The sequence below is a fragment of the Carettochelys insculpta genome, chromosome 6, assembly GCF_033958435.1.
Source record: "Carettochelys insculpta isolate YL-2023 chromosome 6, ASM3395843v1, whole genome shotgun sequence".
In the NCBI taxonomy this organism is placed as follows: Eukaryota; Metazoa; Chordata; order Testudines; family Carettochelyidae; genus Carettochelys; species Carettochelys insculpta.
The window spans coordinates 72,568,600-72,586,480 of NC_134142.1; the positions used below are offsets into that span (position 1 = coordinate 72,568,600).

The window sequence follows — 17,881 nt, forward strand, 5'->3', positions numbered from 1 at the left end:
CACTGTCATGTCTATTAGTCCAACTCTATCAGCCAAGCATGCATCAGATGATGAAAGAATACAGTTCTTCCTCCTAAGTAGCAGCTAGCCACCAGCAAAGGGGAAGCCCTTTGGTCCCTTGGCCTTTGATTAAGACATCTGAAAGAACTGAGGGAGAGAGATAGCTTGGCAGTTTGAGCATTGGCCTGCTAAACCCAGGCATGAGAGTTCAATCGTTGTGGGGTTTCTTTGAGGATGGGGGACAAAGAGATCAAATAGATTTAAAAAAAAAAAAAATCTGTCAGGGATGGTGATAGGCCCTGCTGTGAAGACAGGGGACTGGACTCGACCTCTGGAGGTTCCTTCCAGTTCTAGGAAATAGGTGTATCTCCATATTATTATTCTAGATAGGTAACTGGAATGGACTTGGTTATTCCCCTAGAAAAGACCACATCTGGGTTTCAGTACATATGAGTGACAGTCAACTTTGCAACTAGATACCAAGAAGCTGTTCCCCTTCCCTCTGTGACATGTAAAGCAGTGCCACCTGAGCTCTTGAAGCTCTTCTCACGCATGGGGATTTCTCCACAAAATGCTAATGGACCAAGGGATTAACTTCACCTCCTGGTTGATGTGTGAAGTATGCTCCATTTTAAAGGTTAAGTCCTTGGACAACCCCAGTGTACCACACAAAAACAGATGGACTAGAGCAGTGTTTCTTAAACTTTTTGAGACTACAGAACACCAAACAATAATATTTTTGAGGAACACCTATGAAAATTTTCTTCAAAAATTGTCACACCAATAAAAAACCAAACACCACATACAGCAAAAAAATGAAGTAATTTAATCAGGTATCATAGCAATGAGGTAGTAACATTGTACCTGGTTTTAATAACAGAAAATATACACCATCACTGTATGATATCGAAAAAGTGTCAGACACTCGTGCTACACCTGTCAGTTGCTCATGGAACACCAGTGTTCTGCAGAACATAGTTTAAGGAACACCGGTCAAGAGTAATTCAACAAGACTATGCAGGAGATGTTGGGAGTAATTGTGGAGACCAAAATGGAGAAGCCCCATCGTGCTGGCTCCCAAACCAGACTGTTCAGTACAGTTTTGCAGCACACCAAAAGAGGAAGACAGTCAGACTTATAAGGTTAGAAGAGAGCATCATGAACTTCTAGTCTGACCTCCTGCAGAGGCAGATGTATGCTGGGGCGTGGGTCGGGGACCAGCTGCCTCCCTCTTCCCGGCTCCTCAAGGTGAGGGGAAGCTGGGAGTCCAGCCCTGCAGCTCTGTTCAGGGAGGCAGAGGGTCCCAGGCACTGCACCAGACTGCGGAGACAAGGCACCGCTGCTGCTTTCTGCAGCTCTGCACTGCCTGGCAGCCCTGCAAGGTGCTCAGGGCTCGGGAAGACCAGTTCCCAGCCCGATGCAGAGCAAGGGCCACATGCTGACCTGGGCTCCCTGAAGCCAGGGCACCCAGGGCCCCGCACTTGTGCCCTATTGATGCCAGGGCCTTTCTCACGGGGGCAGCTGCAAGGTGCTATGTTCCTGGCCTGGCCTGGCCTGGCCTGCCCATAGGCAGCCCCCAGCCCTGCCCTGGGCGTACCACCCAGCTGAGCTGACAGGCTCCTGGAAGCTGGCAGGGGCACCTGGACCTCCAGTGCCCGCAGGCTGTACAGTGGGCAGCACGGGTAGAAGCGACAGAGCACCAGGCTGGCATGATAGGGCTGGGCACGGATCTCTCTTCTGGGCACTGGAGGCTCTGTGAAGGTACTGGTGCCCCTGCCAGCATCCCACCACGGGACAGCTCCTCCTCGGAAGGGCGGTGCTGCTGTCAGCTTCCTGGGAGTAGTGACACATCCTGTCCCTACCCCATCCTGCCCCACCTATGTGCCCTGGGCACTCTACATGGTCCAGCTGATCACACAGCAAGTGCCCCTCACCTGTCCATGGTCCCTTGGCTTCTTCTGGCCCCTGGGGAGCTGCTGCCCACAGCCCCCTCCCTGCAGCGCTCCAGCACTACATGGCAGCCCCCCACCCACCGTGCCCAGCTCCCCCGCACCCTGCCCCATCCGCAGGGCCACAGCTCAGGCTGGTTGGACAGCCAGTGAGCCACCACCCCAATATCTCAAAGTCCCATATTTGGGATAGGGAGATATGGTCATCCTACGTAAAAGGCCAGTAGACTCTGAGTTACTGATGTCCTCAAATAATGCTTTAAAGACTAGGTTAAGCCGGGGGAAGGGTTTGCGGCTATTTTGTGTTCAGCCCCTGGGACATGTAAAAAATTGCCATGTGGCCCCCAATGAAAAAAGGTTGACCACCCCGAGGTAGGACATTGCAAACAACTCAAATCATGGTCTGATAGCAACTCCCAAGAGCCCCCAGCACAGCACAATCAACAGCAGAGATAAGGGAAGAGGGTGGAGTACAAGTTAATAAGTAGTCTCAGGGCTCTCTGTGCATCTCCCAAGAGAATGAAACTGAGGAGCACATAAAATTACAGTTAAAATAAGACTTTATACACCTCTGACCCCTGTGGCCTGCACTTAGCACCTCCACACCTTTCACCTTACCCAGTGCTTTAAACCAGCCACACACACTCTCTCCACCTGCTCCCCCACGACCACCCCAGCTCCCAACCTGTCAGTCTCGACAGCCTTATAGTTAGTTCTCCCTTTGATTTCTAATCTTGGTTTCTCACTGCTAGCTGGCCAGGGCTCGAAGTGGTAGAGTGGATGGACCCAGTGCCTTCCAGATTAGCAGTCTGCTACATAAAAATATAAGCAGTCCTGCAGCACCTTAAAGACTAAATTTTATTTATTAGGGTGATGATCTTCTGTGGGCAAGGCCCACTTTTTCAGATTCTGGAGCAAACTCTGAGGGACTGGGAAACCACTGAAGGAAGCACGTGTGGGGAAAATGCATGCTTCCCACGTAATAACAAGGGTCGAACAAAGAGCAGCTCACTGGGTCAGAAGGGCCAGACCCAAAATGATGATTACAGTGTGAAGGGGAGAACAGAAAATGCTATATTTGTAAAGGACACTTTTGACAAGCAATGAAATGCGAAGGATCAGGGGAAAAGGAAATTGAGCTTTTGAGTGCTAAATAATCAATTCCAGTCTAGTTTAACTGTGAGTAACAGAAAGTAATTACCATCTAATGGTGGTTCAGTGACCCTTGTGCAAAATGAATTTGGTGGGCATTAGTTCACAGTCTGTAAAATAGGTGTCATGATCACCCAAATAATCATAGCAAAAGACACTGAGACCCTTCTTCACAAAATCTGAAGAGAGTCACACAAATGAACTGGTCATAAGGACAGAACATCCAGTCTTATCCCACAGGGGCCTCTTTGGAGCAGGACTGATTCCCATTGGGAAGAAACGGGGCATGGAAGCATGCACTCCAGTTGCACAGGTTTTACCTGTTCTGTTTCTCAATGACCCATCTGTGGATCAGAGCTGCTCCTTTAGATCTCCCCAACACAGTTTAAGGAGGCAGCAAGTCAGTTCCTGGTATCAAAAAGGTTGAGAAACATTGATCTAAATTTCCCCCTGCCCCAAAGGAGAAAGGATATCTAAGGCCAGCAGATTGTACCCCAAAGGGGAGAAATCTTGAGACCTGCAATTGCCTACAAATGCGTGTCTGGAGTGAAAGAAGTACCATTTACTTTTTGCAAAACATTAAGCTAACTGCCAACACTACAACTGCAGTCTTGGGACAAGGAGAAAAAGGTTTCACCTGCTTCCATGACATGACGCTTATGTAGCTCAAAAATCACAACATAATAGGATATGAAAGCAAAAACAAACTTGTGTCCGATTTTCTATCCACTCTCACTCTATAGTTTCTCTGTTACTGGTTCCCAAAAGTTCATTTTCCTACTGAACTGCTATTTTAAATAATTCCCCCCAGAGGCATTAGCAAGCTAAATCTGCCCACGTTTTATTCTCTCTAGATCCCTAGTCATTTGTAACTCCTCCTAATTTAATGTCACCTGAATTTTTCATGAACATGTTTGCTTCCACCACTAAATCATTCATGAAGATGCTAAATCCCTACACCAACACCCATTCCCAAGACTACACTGTAGATGCAAACCTGCTAATCAATATTTTGGTTCTTTGGTCCCAGAGATGTGGGAAATCCAATCAAAAACAGCCCACCACTGACTCTGCCAAGGAGCCACTGGATATTTAACTTACATTAGAAAGACGGGTGCACTTTGTATCGTATCAGAACATCTCATGGGATATGTAAATAAACCTTGCGTAAATGAAAAATGAAGCCAACACCTTTATGTGACTGTAGTCACCAAGCACAAACGATGGAGCAAATTATATCTGAATCTCCCCTTCGTTCTTTCACGGGAGGCGAGGATGACATTCACCAGCTCACTGTTGCAGTACCATGCTGGTGATCAAATCCAGATATAAATTTGTAATTGGTGCTATCAACCCAAGCCAAATAAAAGATTATCATCACACTTTCTTATGCAACCCTCAACCAGCAGCACACAGAGGGTCTGGCGGACTGTCAATGGGAGTGCTGATCCAGAGCTGTGTTGAAAACTGAGATTTTTGCAGGTGAAGGGTAATGAACCATTATATTCCCAATTCCTATGGCCGTCTCTATGGGAGCCACGTGTAGGTTGTATGGATTGGTGTTTTTAATAATTTTAAAATGATTCTCAGCATACACCTAAAAATAGCTCTGTATAACTGATGCTCAGGCCATAGCTACAGATCATAGAACACTAGAACTAGAAGGGACCTTTAAAGGTCATCGAGTCCAGTCCCCTGCCCTCACAGCAGGACCAAGCACCATGTAGACCATCCTTGATAGAAGTCTGTCTAACCTGCTCTTCATCAGGTAATTTATTCCAGTTTTTAACCACCCTGATAGTTCGGAAATTTTGCCTAATGTCCAACCTAAACTTCCCTTGCTGCAGTTTAAGCCCATTGCTCCTTGTCCTGTCTTCAGAGGCCAAGCAGAACAATTTTTCTTCCTCCTCCTTATAACACTCTTTAGGTACTTAAAAACCACAATCATGTTCTCTCTAAGTTTCTCTTTTCTAAACTAAACAAGCCCAGTTCTTTCACTCTTCCCTCATAGCTCATGTTCACTAGATCTTTAATCATTCTTGTTCCTCTTCTCTGGACCTTCTCCAATTTCTCCAATCTTTCTTGGAATGTGGTGCGCAGAACTGGACATAATACGCCAACTGAGGCCTAATCAAAGCTGCGTAGAGCAGAAAAATGACTCGCCATGTCTTGCTCTCAACATTCCCCTTAATGCATTCCAGAATTATGTTTGCTTTTTTTGCAACAGCATCACACTGTTGACTCATATTTAGGTTGTGGGCCACTATGACCCCTAAATCCCTTTCCGCAGTACTCCTTGCTAGATAGTCACCTCCCACTCTGTATGTATGAAGCTGATTATTCCTTCCTAATCAAAGTACTTTTCATTTGTCCTTATTAAACTTCATCCTGTTTACTTGTTCTTTTTTAATTTTATCCTCTAAGCCTACCCTTTCCCACTAGCATTCACCATTCACAGGCATTTCTGCATCAGACTTCTTGGTGAAGACCGAAACAAAGAACTCATTAAGCACCTCTGCCATTTCCAAGTTTCCTGATATCATTTCATCCTCCTCGCTGAGTAGTGGACCTACCCTATCTTTGGTCTTCCTCTTGCTTCTAACATATTTACAGAATGTCTTCTTGTTACCCTTTATGTATCTGGCTAGTTCGAGTTCATTCTATGCTTTTGTCTTTCTAATCTTGCCCCTGCATACATATATTTTCTGCTTATATTCATCCTTTGTAATTTCTCCCAATTTCTACTTTTTATAGGACTCCTTTTTGATTTTGAGATCATGCAAGATCTCCTGGCAGTCTTTTGCCATATTTTCTATCTTCTTATCCAGTGGTATAGCTTGCTTTTGGGCCCTTAATAATGTCCCTTTGAAAACTGCCAATTCTCTTCAGTTGTTTTTCCTCTTAGTCTTGCTTATGGGATTTTACCTACCAGCTCTTTAAATTTATCAGAATCTGCCTTCCTGAAATCCACTGTCTCTATTTTGATGTTCTCCTTTTCACCATTTCTTAGAACCATGAACTCTATGATCTGACGGTCACTTCCTCCCAAGCTGCCTTCCACTTTCAAATTCTCAATCAGTTCCTCCCTTTCTGTTATAATCAGATCTAGAACTGCTTCTCCCCAGTAGCTTTTTCCACCTTCTGAAATAAAAAATTGTCATCTATTCAGTCCAAGAACTTTTTGGATAGTCTGTGCCTCACTGTGTTAGTTTCCCAACATATATCTGGATAGCTGAAGTCCCCCATCACCACCAAATCCTGTGCTTTGGATGATTTTGTTAGTTGCTTAGAAAAATCCTCATCCACCTCTTCTACCTGGGTAGGTAGTCTGTAGTAGACCCCTACCTTGACATCACCCTTGGTTTTTTATCCTGCATCCATCTCCAGCTCAGTCCAGATGTGCACATTTTTATTATAAAAGACAACTCCTCCTCTCAGTTTACCCTGCATATCTTTCCTGAGTAAGCTGTACCCTTCTATACCAATATTCTAATCTCATGTATTATCCGATCAAGTCTCTGTGATACCAATTATGTCATAGCTATATTTATTTATTAGGACTTCAAATTCTTCCTGCTTATTACCCATACTACTTGCATTTGTATATAGGCATCTCAGATATCGATTTGCTTTTGCCTCCGAGTTCTGCCTAGTCCCTCTTTTCTTTCCTGCTATTATAGCCCATGTTCCCTCCCATTTCCAGCCCAGCTCCCTGGTCTCCAGGGTTTTTTTGTTTTGTTTTGTTTTGTTTTTTTTAAAACTCACCTGTGGGCTTTGATCACCTGTCCCCCATCAAAACAGTTTAAAGCCCTCCTCACCGGGTTAGATAGTCTGGATCCAAATACAGTCTTCCCATTCCTCGAAAGGTGAAACCCATCCCTGCTTAGCAGTCCTTTTTGGAACAGCATTCTGTGATTGAGGAAGCCAAAACGCTCCTTGCGACACCATCCTTGCAGCGAGGCATTCACCTCCAGGATGCACCTGTCTCTGCCTAGGCCCCTACCCTGGACAGGAAAGATTGAGGAGAAAACCACTTGCACTCCCAGCTCCTTCACCTGTACTCCCAGAGCCCTGTAGTCATGCTTGACGTGCTCAAGGTTACACCTTGCAGTATTACTAGTGCCCACATGGATGAGTAGCATGAGGTAGTAGTCAGCAGGGTAGATAATCCTCAACAACACCTCTGTAATGTCTCAGATATGAGCTCCTGGCAGGCAGCAGACCTCCCAAGAGGACATGTCAGGATGACAGATTGGTGCCCCCATCCCACTCAGAAGAGAGTCTCTGACTATCACTTACCTATGTTTCCTCCTTGTAGCGGTAGCAGCAGACCTCCCAGCCTTGGGGGTACAAGGCTTCTCTGCTTCTGATGTAGGGGGTGCTTCCTTATCTCCTGTATCTCCACTACCCGGAACAGCATAATGGTTTCCCATTACAATGGTGGGAGGGTTGGGAGCAGGAGTGGAGCACTGCCAGCGTCCCCCCAGGCCATCTCCTTCACTGATAGTGTGTCAGTACTCTTTTGCGTTGGGACAGCTACCTTAACCTCAACTGTCTCCACATGAATACTGTCCAGGAATTGCTTGTGGATACAGATACTCCTGAGCCTAGCCACCTCCTCCTGTAGCTCTCCCACTTGCTCCCTGAGATATTCCACTAGAAAATACCTTCCACACGGGAGGGTCCCCCCAGCCTGGACTTCAGTAAGTGGGAACTGCAAGTCACAGTAGGTAATGTGGATACGAACCACTTCTGCATGGCGGCGGTGGGGGAGAGAAGGTGTAGCGAGGGCACTGCAGGCTGCATGAGCTTCACACTGGCCTTAGCAGGGCTGGAAGGGAAGATACTAAGAAAGAGGTGGGAGTACCAGGAACAGAAGACCGCATCCTCCAACTGGCACCTTATTCATACATTTCTTTCACCCTAGCCCAACACAGAATTAGGACGCAAGCATTTTTCAACTTGGTCCACAAAAAGAGCAAAACAGCAGAGTGACATCCTTCCCCCTGGAAAAAACGATCAACTTATTAAGTACTTTATATGAAATCTTATCTCCCTGGAAGCAAAACAGTCAGTTTTGCTGTTTCTCCTAGTCTTCTATTCTGCACATTTCATTGTTTCCTTCGTGGGTGGAAAAAGAAGTGCATCACTTTTCTTTCAGACATTCCACTTCTGCTCATCCCCCCCACCCCAACCTGCTACTACCTTCTCTTTCTAACCCTGCTTTAAAGAGTCTGTGTGAAGCACATACACCCCCACCAAAAATCCATTATATATCTTTGTAATTCCCCAACAAACCATCCCCAAGAGCTATGAAAATTGCCTGTCCTCAGCCAAAGAGACACCTTAGCAGTGACTGTTCACTCCTGGCTAAAGCCACCTAATAGTCTACATGGTGCTTGGTCCTGGCATGAAAGCAGAAGACTGAACCAGATAACCTCTCAAGGTTCCTTCTAGTTCTTTCTTATTCTGCATCCTCAGGATGAGGGTGCACAGTGTAGTGAATTCATATCCAACACCAGCTTCCAGTGACAGATGATGAATCCTCTTTTAAAGGCCTTTTACCAAAACCATCTGAAGATTTTACTAACGCCAAGCAGGAAGCCAGAAACACTGCAGAGGTTTCTGCCCGGCCTGGAAGTGTGTGCCCACAGGGTCTGCACGGGCTGGACCACCACAAAGCCAGCTACTGAAAACCAGAGGCAGTTCACGCAGGACCCTCCTAGCCCTCAGCACAAGCGGAAGCCTGCAGCCTTCACAGCAGGCCCCAGCCAGCCCGCCCCCCTCAGAGCGTGAGCCGCAGGGCGCCCCGTTCAGCCTCTGACAGAGGCTTCCCTCGTCAGCTGCGAGGCGCTCAACTGACATCTCACCTCTCCCGCCGTGACCTTGCCAAGGACTCTGCACGAGCGGAGCATCCCCGCCGCACCGGGCTGGGCAAGGCGGCGGCTGCAGCAGGGCCCAGCCGCACTGCTCCGGGGCAGGCGGCGATGCAGCAGCGGAAGGAGAGGAGGGGAAATAAGGCGGCAGGGAAAGGGGACAAGCGATTCCCAGCCCCGATCCCCTCTCTAGCCACGCAGCTCCCCGGGCGCCTCCCCCACGCACCCGTCCGACCCACCCTCAGCTCCTCGGCCCGCGGCCCCCCGCCGCCAGCTCAGCCCCCGCGCGGGGCCCGCCCCTACCTGCCGCCGCTGACCGCGACCCCCGCCGCCCAGTTCCGCGTCCAGAGACAGGAGCGAACCACCGGACGCGCGGGGGGAGTGGGGCGAACCACTTACGCACGTCGGGGGGGGAGGGGTGGCGAGCGCACCTAGGCAGCGCACGGCGCAGGGGCGTTGCAAGCGGGCGGCGGACGCGGCCGTGCCGGAAGGGAGCTGGGGAAGTCAGCCAGTTGCTGGGGCCCCAGCAGCCTGCCAGAGCAGGAGAGGGAGGGAGCCAGGCAGCGGCATCTCCTGTTCTAATGCAGGCAAGCGGCTCAGTGAGCATAAACCAGAACAGGCTGCATGCAGCCTCCCAGCTCGCGGGGCAGGAAACTACAGATCCCAGCCTGCAACGCTGCGAGGGAGTGTGCATGCTGGGAGCTGTAGTCTTCGTGTGCTACAGTAGCCACACTGAACCGCCTGATTCGCGTCACAGCGGTGTTAGATTCCCAGAAAGGTGTACCGCAACCTGGTGACTGTTAGGACATTGATCCAGCATGTGGAGATGGTGAAAGAAGTTAAATTGGAGTCACGCTGTCTGTCATGCGTTCTCAACCACTGGCTCCGCATCCTTGGTGCTGCATTTTCCCCTTATTGATAATTAGTAACAGAGTAAGCTGTGCTAGTCTATACACTATCAAAACAAAAAGCAGTCAAGTAGCACTTTAAAGACTAGCAAAATAGTTAATAATAATAAATAGTTTATTAACTATTTTGCTAGTGTTTAAAGTGCTACTTGACTGCTTTTTGTTTTTATTAATAATTAGGGTGACCATATCTACCCCAGCCAAATATGGGACTGGGGGAACGATGCTGTCCTGGCCAAAATGGTCCAGCTCCTAGCTCCCGCAGCTGCGGGAAGCCAAGCAGCAGCCACACTTCTCTGGCTCTCAGCTCCTGCAATTGCAGGAAGCCAGGCGGCAGCTGCACTGGTCCAGCTCCTGGGTTGCCCAGCTGCGGGAAGCCAGGTGACAGCCACGCCAATGTGCCACTCCAGTTCCTAGCTCCCAGCTCCCCAAACTGCAGGGGAAAAGTGGAATATGGGGCTATTATCTCCTTTAGCAAAATGAATTGGGATGCCAGGACGGTGTCCATAATACAGGGCTGTCCCACCCAAAACAGGATGGATAGTCACCCTATAATTAGCTTGGGATTCAAAATATTAAGAGTTTATGCCAACCCTAAAAGATGGTGCATCATAACTTGTCAAAAATCCCATAGTAGGTTTTATTCTTTTGTATAAACATTGACATTTCTCAAACAGATTAGTTAAAAATACAGTTTTAAACAAGAATTGTTGCAATTGCAATGAGTTATAAAAACAGATTATTTTACAGATTGTTACAAGTGCTTTACAAAGGTGCAGAGTGAAGGCTAGAGGCAGGGAACCAACCTTGAGTGCACAATGGACAAAAGTCCATGCCACAGACGTGCAATGACACATCTCTGTTTTGTGACACAAATTATTGCTCTAAACCCTAAAATGTTTCTTCTGTTCTTTTCTCTTCTCCACAAATACCTACACAAAATCTAGTCCATACTTTTTAAAGTCATTGCTGTCACCTGTTGGAAAACCAAAAGATACTATAGTGGTGGGCAATCTTATTAAAAATCAGGTAGATGATCCACAGTTTCTCTGTGGTACACAGAAGATATTCCCCGTACACAGAACAATTTTCAATAAATGGTACTGCACATTCTAGTGATCTACTAGCCACAAGAGGGCCAAAATGAAAAGACTGCTCTAGAGATGAAGCTTTACAAAGCAGGAATGGCACCCACAGCCTCTTCTTTGGGAATTTTTGTGAAGGGCAGTCCATAATAGAGTCTTTAAATACAAGGAATCCAGGAAAATCCCCAGCACATTCACATAATACGTCCCTGAGTTCCTCAAGTACACATACACAGGGGACCCTGCCTCTGAAAAGCTGCAGAAGCCTCATGGGCAAGGATGCAGTCAGTGAAGCCTTAGCAAGTTCCTGAAAATTCACTTTCAGAATCAATGTACAGGGAAAGGATAGGTGGGGCACAACCCCAGAACAAGTGCTTAGAAAAAATGTGACATTAAAGAAACATGTGGCATGGAATCTTCGGCTCTACCGTTTCAGACATTTCACATGTGAACCGATTACAGGGGATGGGGAGCAAGGGGGGTTGCCATCTAAGAGAGATTCAGATGCCATACAGCTGATTAGCAGAGCACCCACAGACACCCACAGCGGGCAGCACGTGTTTCTATTGGTGGTACATATCTACACATGCCTTTGTGCACATAACAAAAACTGTTCCACCCCTGGATGAAAATAATTAGAGGGAACGCTGGTGGGGAGAAGTGGGGTGGGACAATAAATCAGAGATTTCAAAAACATCTGATCTCTCCCAACTGCATTATGCAGTCATCATTCTGCACTGCTGAGCCCACAGTTCAGTGCTTTAGAGAGGAGAGGCTGGCTTCCTGTTAGCAAGAGTTGAGAGATGGTGTTACTTCAGCAGGTCAGTGCCCTGGGAGCACAGAGTCAGTCATGCACATCCCAGATTTCTGAAAGCAGGGGAGGCAGCTTCTTGTCTTGTAGTCGAAGGGCAAACACCTGTTCAGAGTGGACACTGCTTAGAGTCCGAAGACTGACCAGTTTCATTAACATCCGAGGGAACATCAGATGATCCTACAGGGTCACACAAATAGACAGTCATAAGTAAATCCAAATTATTGCTTGCCAGATGAACTACCTACTCAATGCATTAAAAGTGCAAGCTCATATCTTCCAATACCAGCATCTCCCAAGACAGACTGGTACAGGAGCACTAGCATGGCAGTTCACAGCTACTCCAGACACAGCATATCCCAGTAAGGTGCTGCTGAGAATTGTGCAGGAGGATAGGGGGTGGGGCTCATAACTATAGCTACGCTAATAATGATTTAATAACAGGATGAAAATCACTGGGAGTTGAATGAATTTTGTTCAACCTGAAACAATTTTTGTTTCAATTTTTTTCCATGTCTTTTAGAATAAAATTAACTAAATTTTGACTGACCCACTGTTTCAGAATGAAAAGTATAAAAGTGGGTGCAGGGATGTTGTTGACACAAGGGCCTTGGCTTATATGGAGATGCACACATCACACAGAACTGGAAGGGACCTCAGGAGATCATCTAGTCCAGTCCTACCTGGCCTGTTGGCAGGAGCAAGCACCATCCCTGACATCTGTTTGACCCAGCTCCCTAAATGGCCTCCTCAAGGATGGAGCTCACCATCCTCTGTATAGCAGGCCAATGCTCAAACCACCGAGCTAGACCTCTCCCATACACTTCTATTCTGGGAAGAACTGCTGGAAACTTCCACCTGACAAAGATGTGAAGAAGCATCTTTGGATGTCGCATCTCCAACCTAGTGAGCAGGGGTTCAAACTAGCTTCAAAAGGGGCAAGTAACCTAAGCCAATAGGTAGATATAACAATAGATAATCTTAATAGAAAGAGATGTTGTGGGTAAAATGAAAATTACAACGAATTCGTAGGAGCAACAAGAATGGAAACAGTAAAGGAATCTGCTTACCATTTTAGATGTCTATATGAAAATTCAAGGAATACAGACAGAATAAATAAGAAGTGAGAATATTAGTACATAAGACAAATTATTACTTAACTGTCATCACTGAGATTTAGTGGGATAAACCTGATGACTGGAATACTAGTATAAAGGGGTACAGCTTGTTCAGGTTAGAAAAGCAGAAAAAAAATGGATGAGATTACAGATTAAAAATTCACTTGTGCCGAGATTCAGAAGGAGGGAAAAGGCAGACCAGTTGAAAGACTCCGGGTGAAAATAAAATAGGAAAAATGGGCAATGTCAAGGTAAGGGTCTAATGCAGACCACCAAATCAGGAGGAACAGATGTAAGAGGTATTTCTAGAACAAATAAAAAATGGTTAACCACTGCTGTGCATGTTGTTCTTTGAGATGTGTTGCTCACCTCTATGCGAGTTAGGGGTGTGCACACATGTGCACAGCTGTCAGAAAGTTTTCCCTAGCAACTATCAGCTGGGTTGGCTGGGCAGCGCCGAGCAGCGGTGCTGATGTGAAGCCTTTATATGACCCAGCCGACCTGGCATCCCCTCAGTTCCTTCTTGCATTCTGACAGGGAGCGGAAAGGAGGGTTTTGAATAGATATGAGCAACGCACCTCAAAGAACAACAGTTAACAACAGTGTGTAACAGGTTTTTTTTTCCTCTCTTCAAGTGCTTGTTCATATCTATTCAAGTTAGGTGATTCCCAAGCCAAACCCAGAAGGAGGGGTTAGAGTCAACATGTAGCTGACTCAAGGACAGCAGCACCTAATTCAAACAGATATGAGCAAGAACTCAAAGAACAGCAATATCCAAAAGACCTCATAGTAATGGGGGACTTCACTCATATTTTTCCAGTGAAAAAGTAATACTGTAAAATACAAAATTTCCAGTAGGTTCTTTGAATGTATTAGGAACAATTTTTCAGAACATGGAGGCAGTGACCAGTGGCACAGCCAAATTAGATTTCATTCTGCCCAATAGCGAGAAATTGGTTGAGAATCTGAAGGATGAAGGCAACCTGAATAAAAATGCTTATTTAAATGATAGATTGTGTGATTCTGAGGACAGACATGAGGAGGGACAGCAGTAGAATAAAGAAAATGGACTTAAAAAACCTCAAGAGAACTGTTAGGGAAGGTTCCATGGGAAGAAAATCTAAGACAAAAAAGGAGTGCAGGAAAGCTCACTCCTTCTCAAAGGCAATATCAAAGGCACAATAGCAAACTATCCCAATGAAAGGAGGAGCTAATAACTGGTGCATCAAGAAGGTTGCAGCATTTATACCTATTTTGCTTCAGTCATCACTAAAAATATTAGCAGCAGGACACAACTCTACTAACATTTAAGGGGAAATAATAAGTTTAATATACAGATAAGCTAGATATATTAAAGATGGCATCGCCTGACGAAATTCATTCTAGGGCATTCAAGGAGCTAACTCAATCCAGGGATTACTGTCTCTGAAACTGAATATGAGAGAACAACGTGATGGAGTTGTAACAAAGGCTAGCGTTCGGATGTGTATTAACAGGAGTTCTGCATGTCCAAAATGGTAGGTAACTATGTTGCTCTACTCAGCATTGTTGAGGCCTCAGCTGTTAAACTGAATCCAGTTTTGTGCCCCAAAATTTAGAAAAGATGTGGAAAAACTGGATAGTCCACGGTTTAGAAGCCCAACCTGTGAGGAAAGAATAAACAGCTGGCTCCCTGTTGAAAAAAAGATGGAGTGGAGACCTGATAAATTTTCAGATATGTTATAAACCATGTTACCTGAAAGTCAGCTAAGTAGAAATGACCTTAATCTTCAGGAATGGAGATATAGCTTAAGCTATTTGGAAAATCTTTCTCAATATATGGATAAATAAATCACTGAGTAGGCTTTCAAGGGAGGCTGTAAAATCCCTATCATTGTAGAACAGATCAGACAAACACCTGTCAAGGTGGTCTTGGTTTATGGAGTCTTGCCTCAGCGCAGAGGGATGAACTAGATGAACTACATAAGGTCCCTTCCTTGCCTACATTTATGTGGATTTTATGGTTCCATAACTTCTCAAAATAGTCTAACTAAATTCCACCCATTTCATTAAGCTTTGGTTAACAGAAACTGCATTTTCCTTCAAACTATTCATCCAACACATTTTGCCCAGCACTACTCACAACTCCTCCAATAGGAGGCACTGCAGGGTAATGAGATGATGCTGCTGATAATCAGAGAATAGCTGAAAAAATGGTGAATTACCACTAACTGCAGAGGATTCATTCAAGGAATGGGGAATTAGAGAGAGGAGCACATCTATCATAAAATCAAGTCTCACACATACACTTGACAAAACCGACTGCACAGAAAATACAAACTAACACTAACCCTAACCTCTCCTGAGGCATACACTTGAATTTATTCACTTTTTTCAGGGCTCAGCTAGACACTTACATTTGGTCTGTGGATGCAAATATAAGAATGAAGGGCCTCTACATAGTTGTGCTGCAGTCTCTCCACCAAGGACTGATCCTGCACATTCGGTCGGTCTGCCAAGAAACAGGTTGGGTATTAGTAGGTGGCGATAGGCTGCCCATACATCCCTGGACAGAGAGCCCCTGAGCCTTGTCCTGCACTGTCCCTAGGAGACAACATACAGCCAATACGCCTTATGCAAGATGGCAGGTGTTGTGAGAATCAGTTGCCTCTGTCTGTCTTTACCAGCCACATTTTGAAAGCACTGTTAAGTAAAAAAGTTGTTATTTTGTGGCAGGAGGCTACCGAACCAGTCTCACATACCAGTCTCAATGGATGTATGAGTTCTCCATGAGGGACAATCTTTCTTGCAGGAAAGTTGATGAGAGAAATAATGAAGATATTGATTCCCTCACGGTGTAAATCACAATCAGAAGAGACAAGACTGATCTAACAGCTGCACTGCACTGCCCTTTAATGCAGGGGTCAACAATAATTTTTGATGGGGGGCCACTCCAAGACTTTGTAAGTGGTCAAGGGCCACACTCTTCCATGATATTAATGGATGGGGTGTAGGGTCTGGGATGGAGGTTGGGTGTAGAAAGGTGCTGAGTGCTGAGAGTTTGGGTTGTGACCTACAGCAGGGCAAAGAGGGCTGGGGGAAGGAAGAGGTTAGGGTGTCAGTTGCAGACTCTGTCTGGGAGGCACTTACCTAAGCAGCCCCTGGCCAGCAGCCCAGCAGAACCCTCAGACAGACTCCCTACCTGCCGCACCCCCCACACCACTCAAAATAGCCAGCTGTGGAGGCCATGTGCTCTGCACAAGCCCAAGGTAGAGGGGAGGGAGAGGGTCACAGATACCTGCACCACAAGCACAGCCCAGGTAGCTTCCCTTGTCTGGTTTCCAGCAAAGCACCCCCTCCCTTCCACCACCAAGGGGCTCATGGCATGCAAAGCAAATGGCCCACACAACTGACCTCTTTGAGTGGCACGTCGAGACACAGCCAGCAGGGAGCCTGCACAAGTCTCCCACTTGGCCACAGGATGGTGTCAGCAGACGGGATCTAGCAGTTGGATGAGCCACCTTTTGCCTAGCCCAGCTTTAATGACTCACACGCTATAATGCGTCCAGAGCCAAAATACCTTTTGCTGACTACCCCACACCAAAGGAGCAACATGAGCATTCACCGAACAGTAAAAGGCTGGTTTTTAGAAGAAATGCTATAGACTACACTTCAGTTGATATGGAACTTGTCATGAAAAGGTGGAGAATTCCCTTTGTTATGGAGGCAACTCCAGAGTTAGAGTACAAAGATTACTCAGAGCTTATGTAATATTGTGTTACCACAGCATCTATACTGGGATCCTACCCCTTCTGCTATGCCCTTGTCACTCCTTCTCAGCTTCCACCCCCACATCTCTTCTATCTTTTCAGGGCTACTGCTCTGTGCCCTGTTCCTAGTGTTTTACCTGCAGAGAAAATGCTGATGGCGATTAAAAGTGCATATTCAGCATCGTTGAGCTGTAGTTCATTCATCCCCTTTGAAAACTCAAATATAGGGTTAATGAACTCAAACTGCAGACCTAGAGAAGATAAAAAAGAAGAGAGTGGGGATTAGCATGGTCACTGCTCCCTGCCTCTCCCCCTCTGCAGATGTCCAGTTTTCTTGAAGTGAGATACTAAGGGGAGGAAGGTGGGCTCATCCCTCATGACTGAAGAGCTCACAGGAAAAGCCGTTCCCTTATCTACATTATCCCAAAATGTTCCAGGGCCAATGGCACACTGGATCCCTCCTTCATACTGCTCCATTACTGGCAAGAAGATCTTAGGCCCTATAGCAGAGGCTGTTCTTAATTCACAATATAGCGGCTCCTACAGAAAAATAATAGGGACAGCAAACGTAATCTAGTCCAGCCCCACGCTGTAGGATTTGTTGTGTCTAAACCATCAAAAACAGATGGCTATCCAGACTCTTTTGAAAGCCTCCAGTGAAGGAGTTTCCACAACCTCTCAAGGCAGTCTCTTCCATTATACAGTGTTCTCTGAGACATAATCTAAACCTTTTATGCTGTAGTTTGATCCACTGCCTCTTGCCTTGCTCTCTATGATATGAGCAGCTTTTTATGCAGCAGCTTTTTATGGCAGCTTTTGAAGTATCTGAAGACTGCTATCATACCCCCATCATTAGTATCTATAGTCTCTGCTCATACAGCTTGCATTCCATCCCTTTGATCATTGTTGCTCTTTTCTATACATTGGTGACCACAACTTGTCACAGCAGTCCAGCTGAGATCTAACCAGTGACAAGTGGAGTCGTTGTCCCATAGCTTGCGTCCTATACCATTAGCAGTGCAACCTAAAATTGCATTTGCATGATATGTTGTGTGTATTTTGCAACAATGTCATACCGCTGACTCATAGTGAGTTTGTGATCCACCACAACTCCCAGATCTATCCGAGCAGAGTTGCTGCAAAGCCAATTTACCCCCATTCTCTATTTGTGTGTTTGGATTTTCTCCCTTAACTGTAGCACCTTGCATTTATTTATTGAATTTCATTTTGCAG

General features: G+C 46.1%; 2 protein-coding genes across 31 annotated transcripts in view; both read right to left on the reverse strand.

Annotated features, from left to right (window-relative positions):
• Positions 1 to 9,406, reverse strand: part of MADD (MAP kinase activating death domain) — a 158,494-nt gene extending 149,088 nt beyond the window's left edge. For 27 of the 28 annotated variants that reach the window (XM_074997286.1, XM_074997276.1, XM_074997294.1 and 24 more), the window contains exon 1: positions 9,281 to 9,406. The gene's annotated coding sequence lies outside the window, so the exon portion shown is untranslated. Of the gene's footprint in view, positions 1 to 8,971; positions 9,053 to 9,280 lie in introns of those variants that run through there. The other variant, XM_074997267.1, reaches the window with a different exon arrangement.
• A 1,105-nt stretch (positions 9,407 to 10,511) lies between these two features.
• The window catches only part of NR1H3 (nuclear receptor subfamily 1 group H member 3), a 60,418-nt gene continuing 53,048 nt past the window's right edge, over positions 10,512 to 17,881 (reverse strand). For all 3 annotated transcript variants that reach the window (XM_074997320.1, XM_074997319.1, XM_074997318.1), the window contains exons 7-9: positions 16,786 to 16,899; positions 15,296 to 15,390; positions 10,512 to 11,961 (exon numbers count right to left, since the gene is read on the reverse strand). In XM_074997320.1, the coding sequence (XP_074853421.1) occupies positions 11,815 to 11,961; positions 15,296 to 15,390; positions 16,786 to 16,899 (356 nt within the window). In that variant the 3' untranslated portion in view covers positions 10,512 to 11,814. The remainder of the gene's footprint in view (positions 11,962 to 15,295; positions 15,391 to 16,785; positions 16,900 to 17,881) is intronic.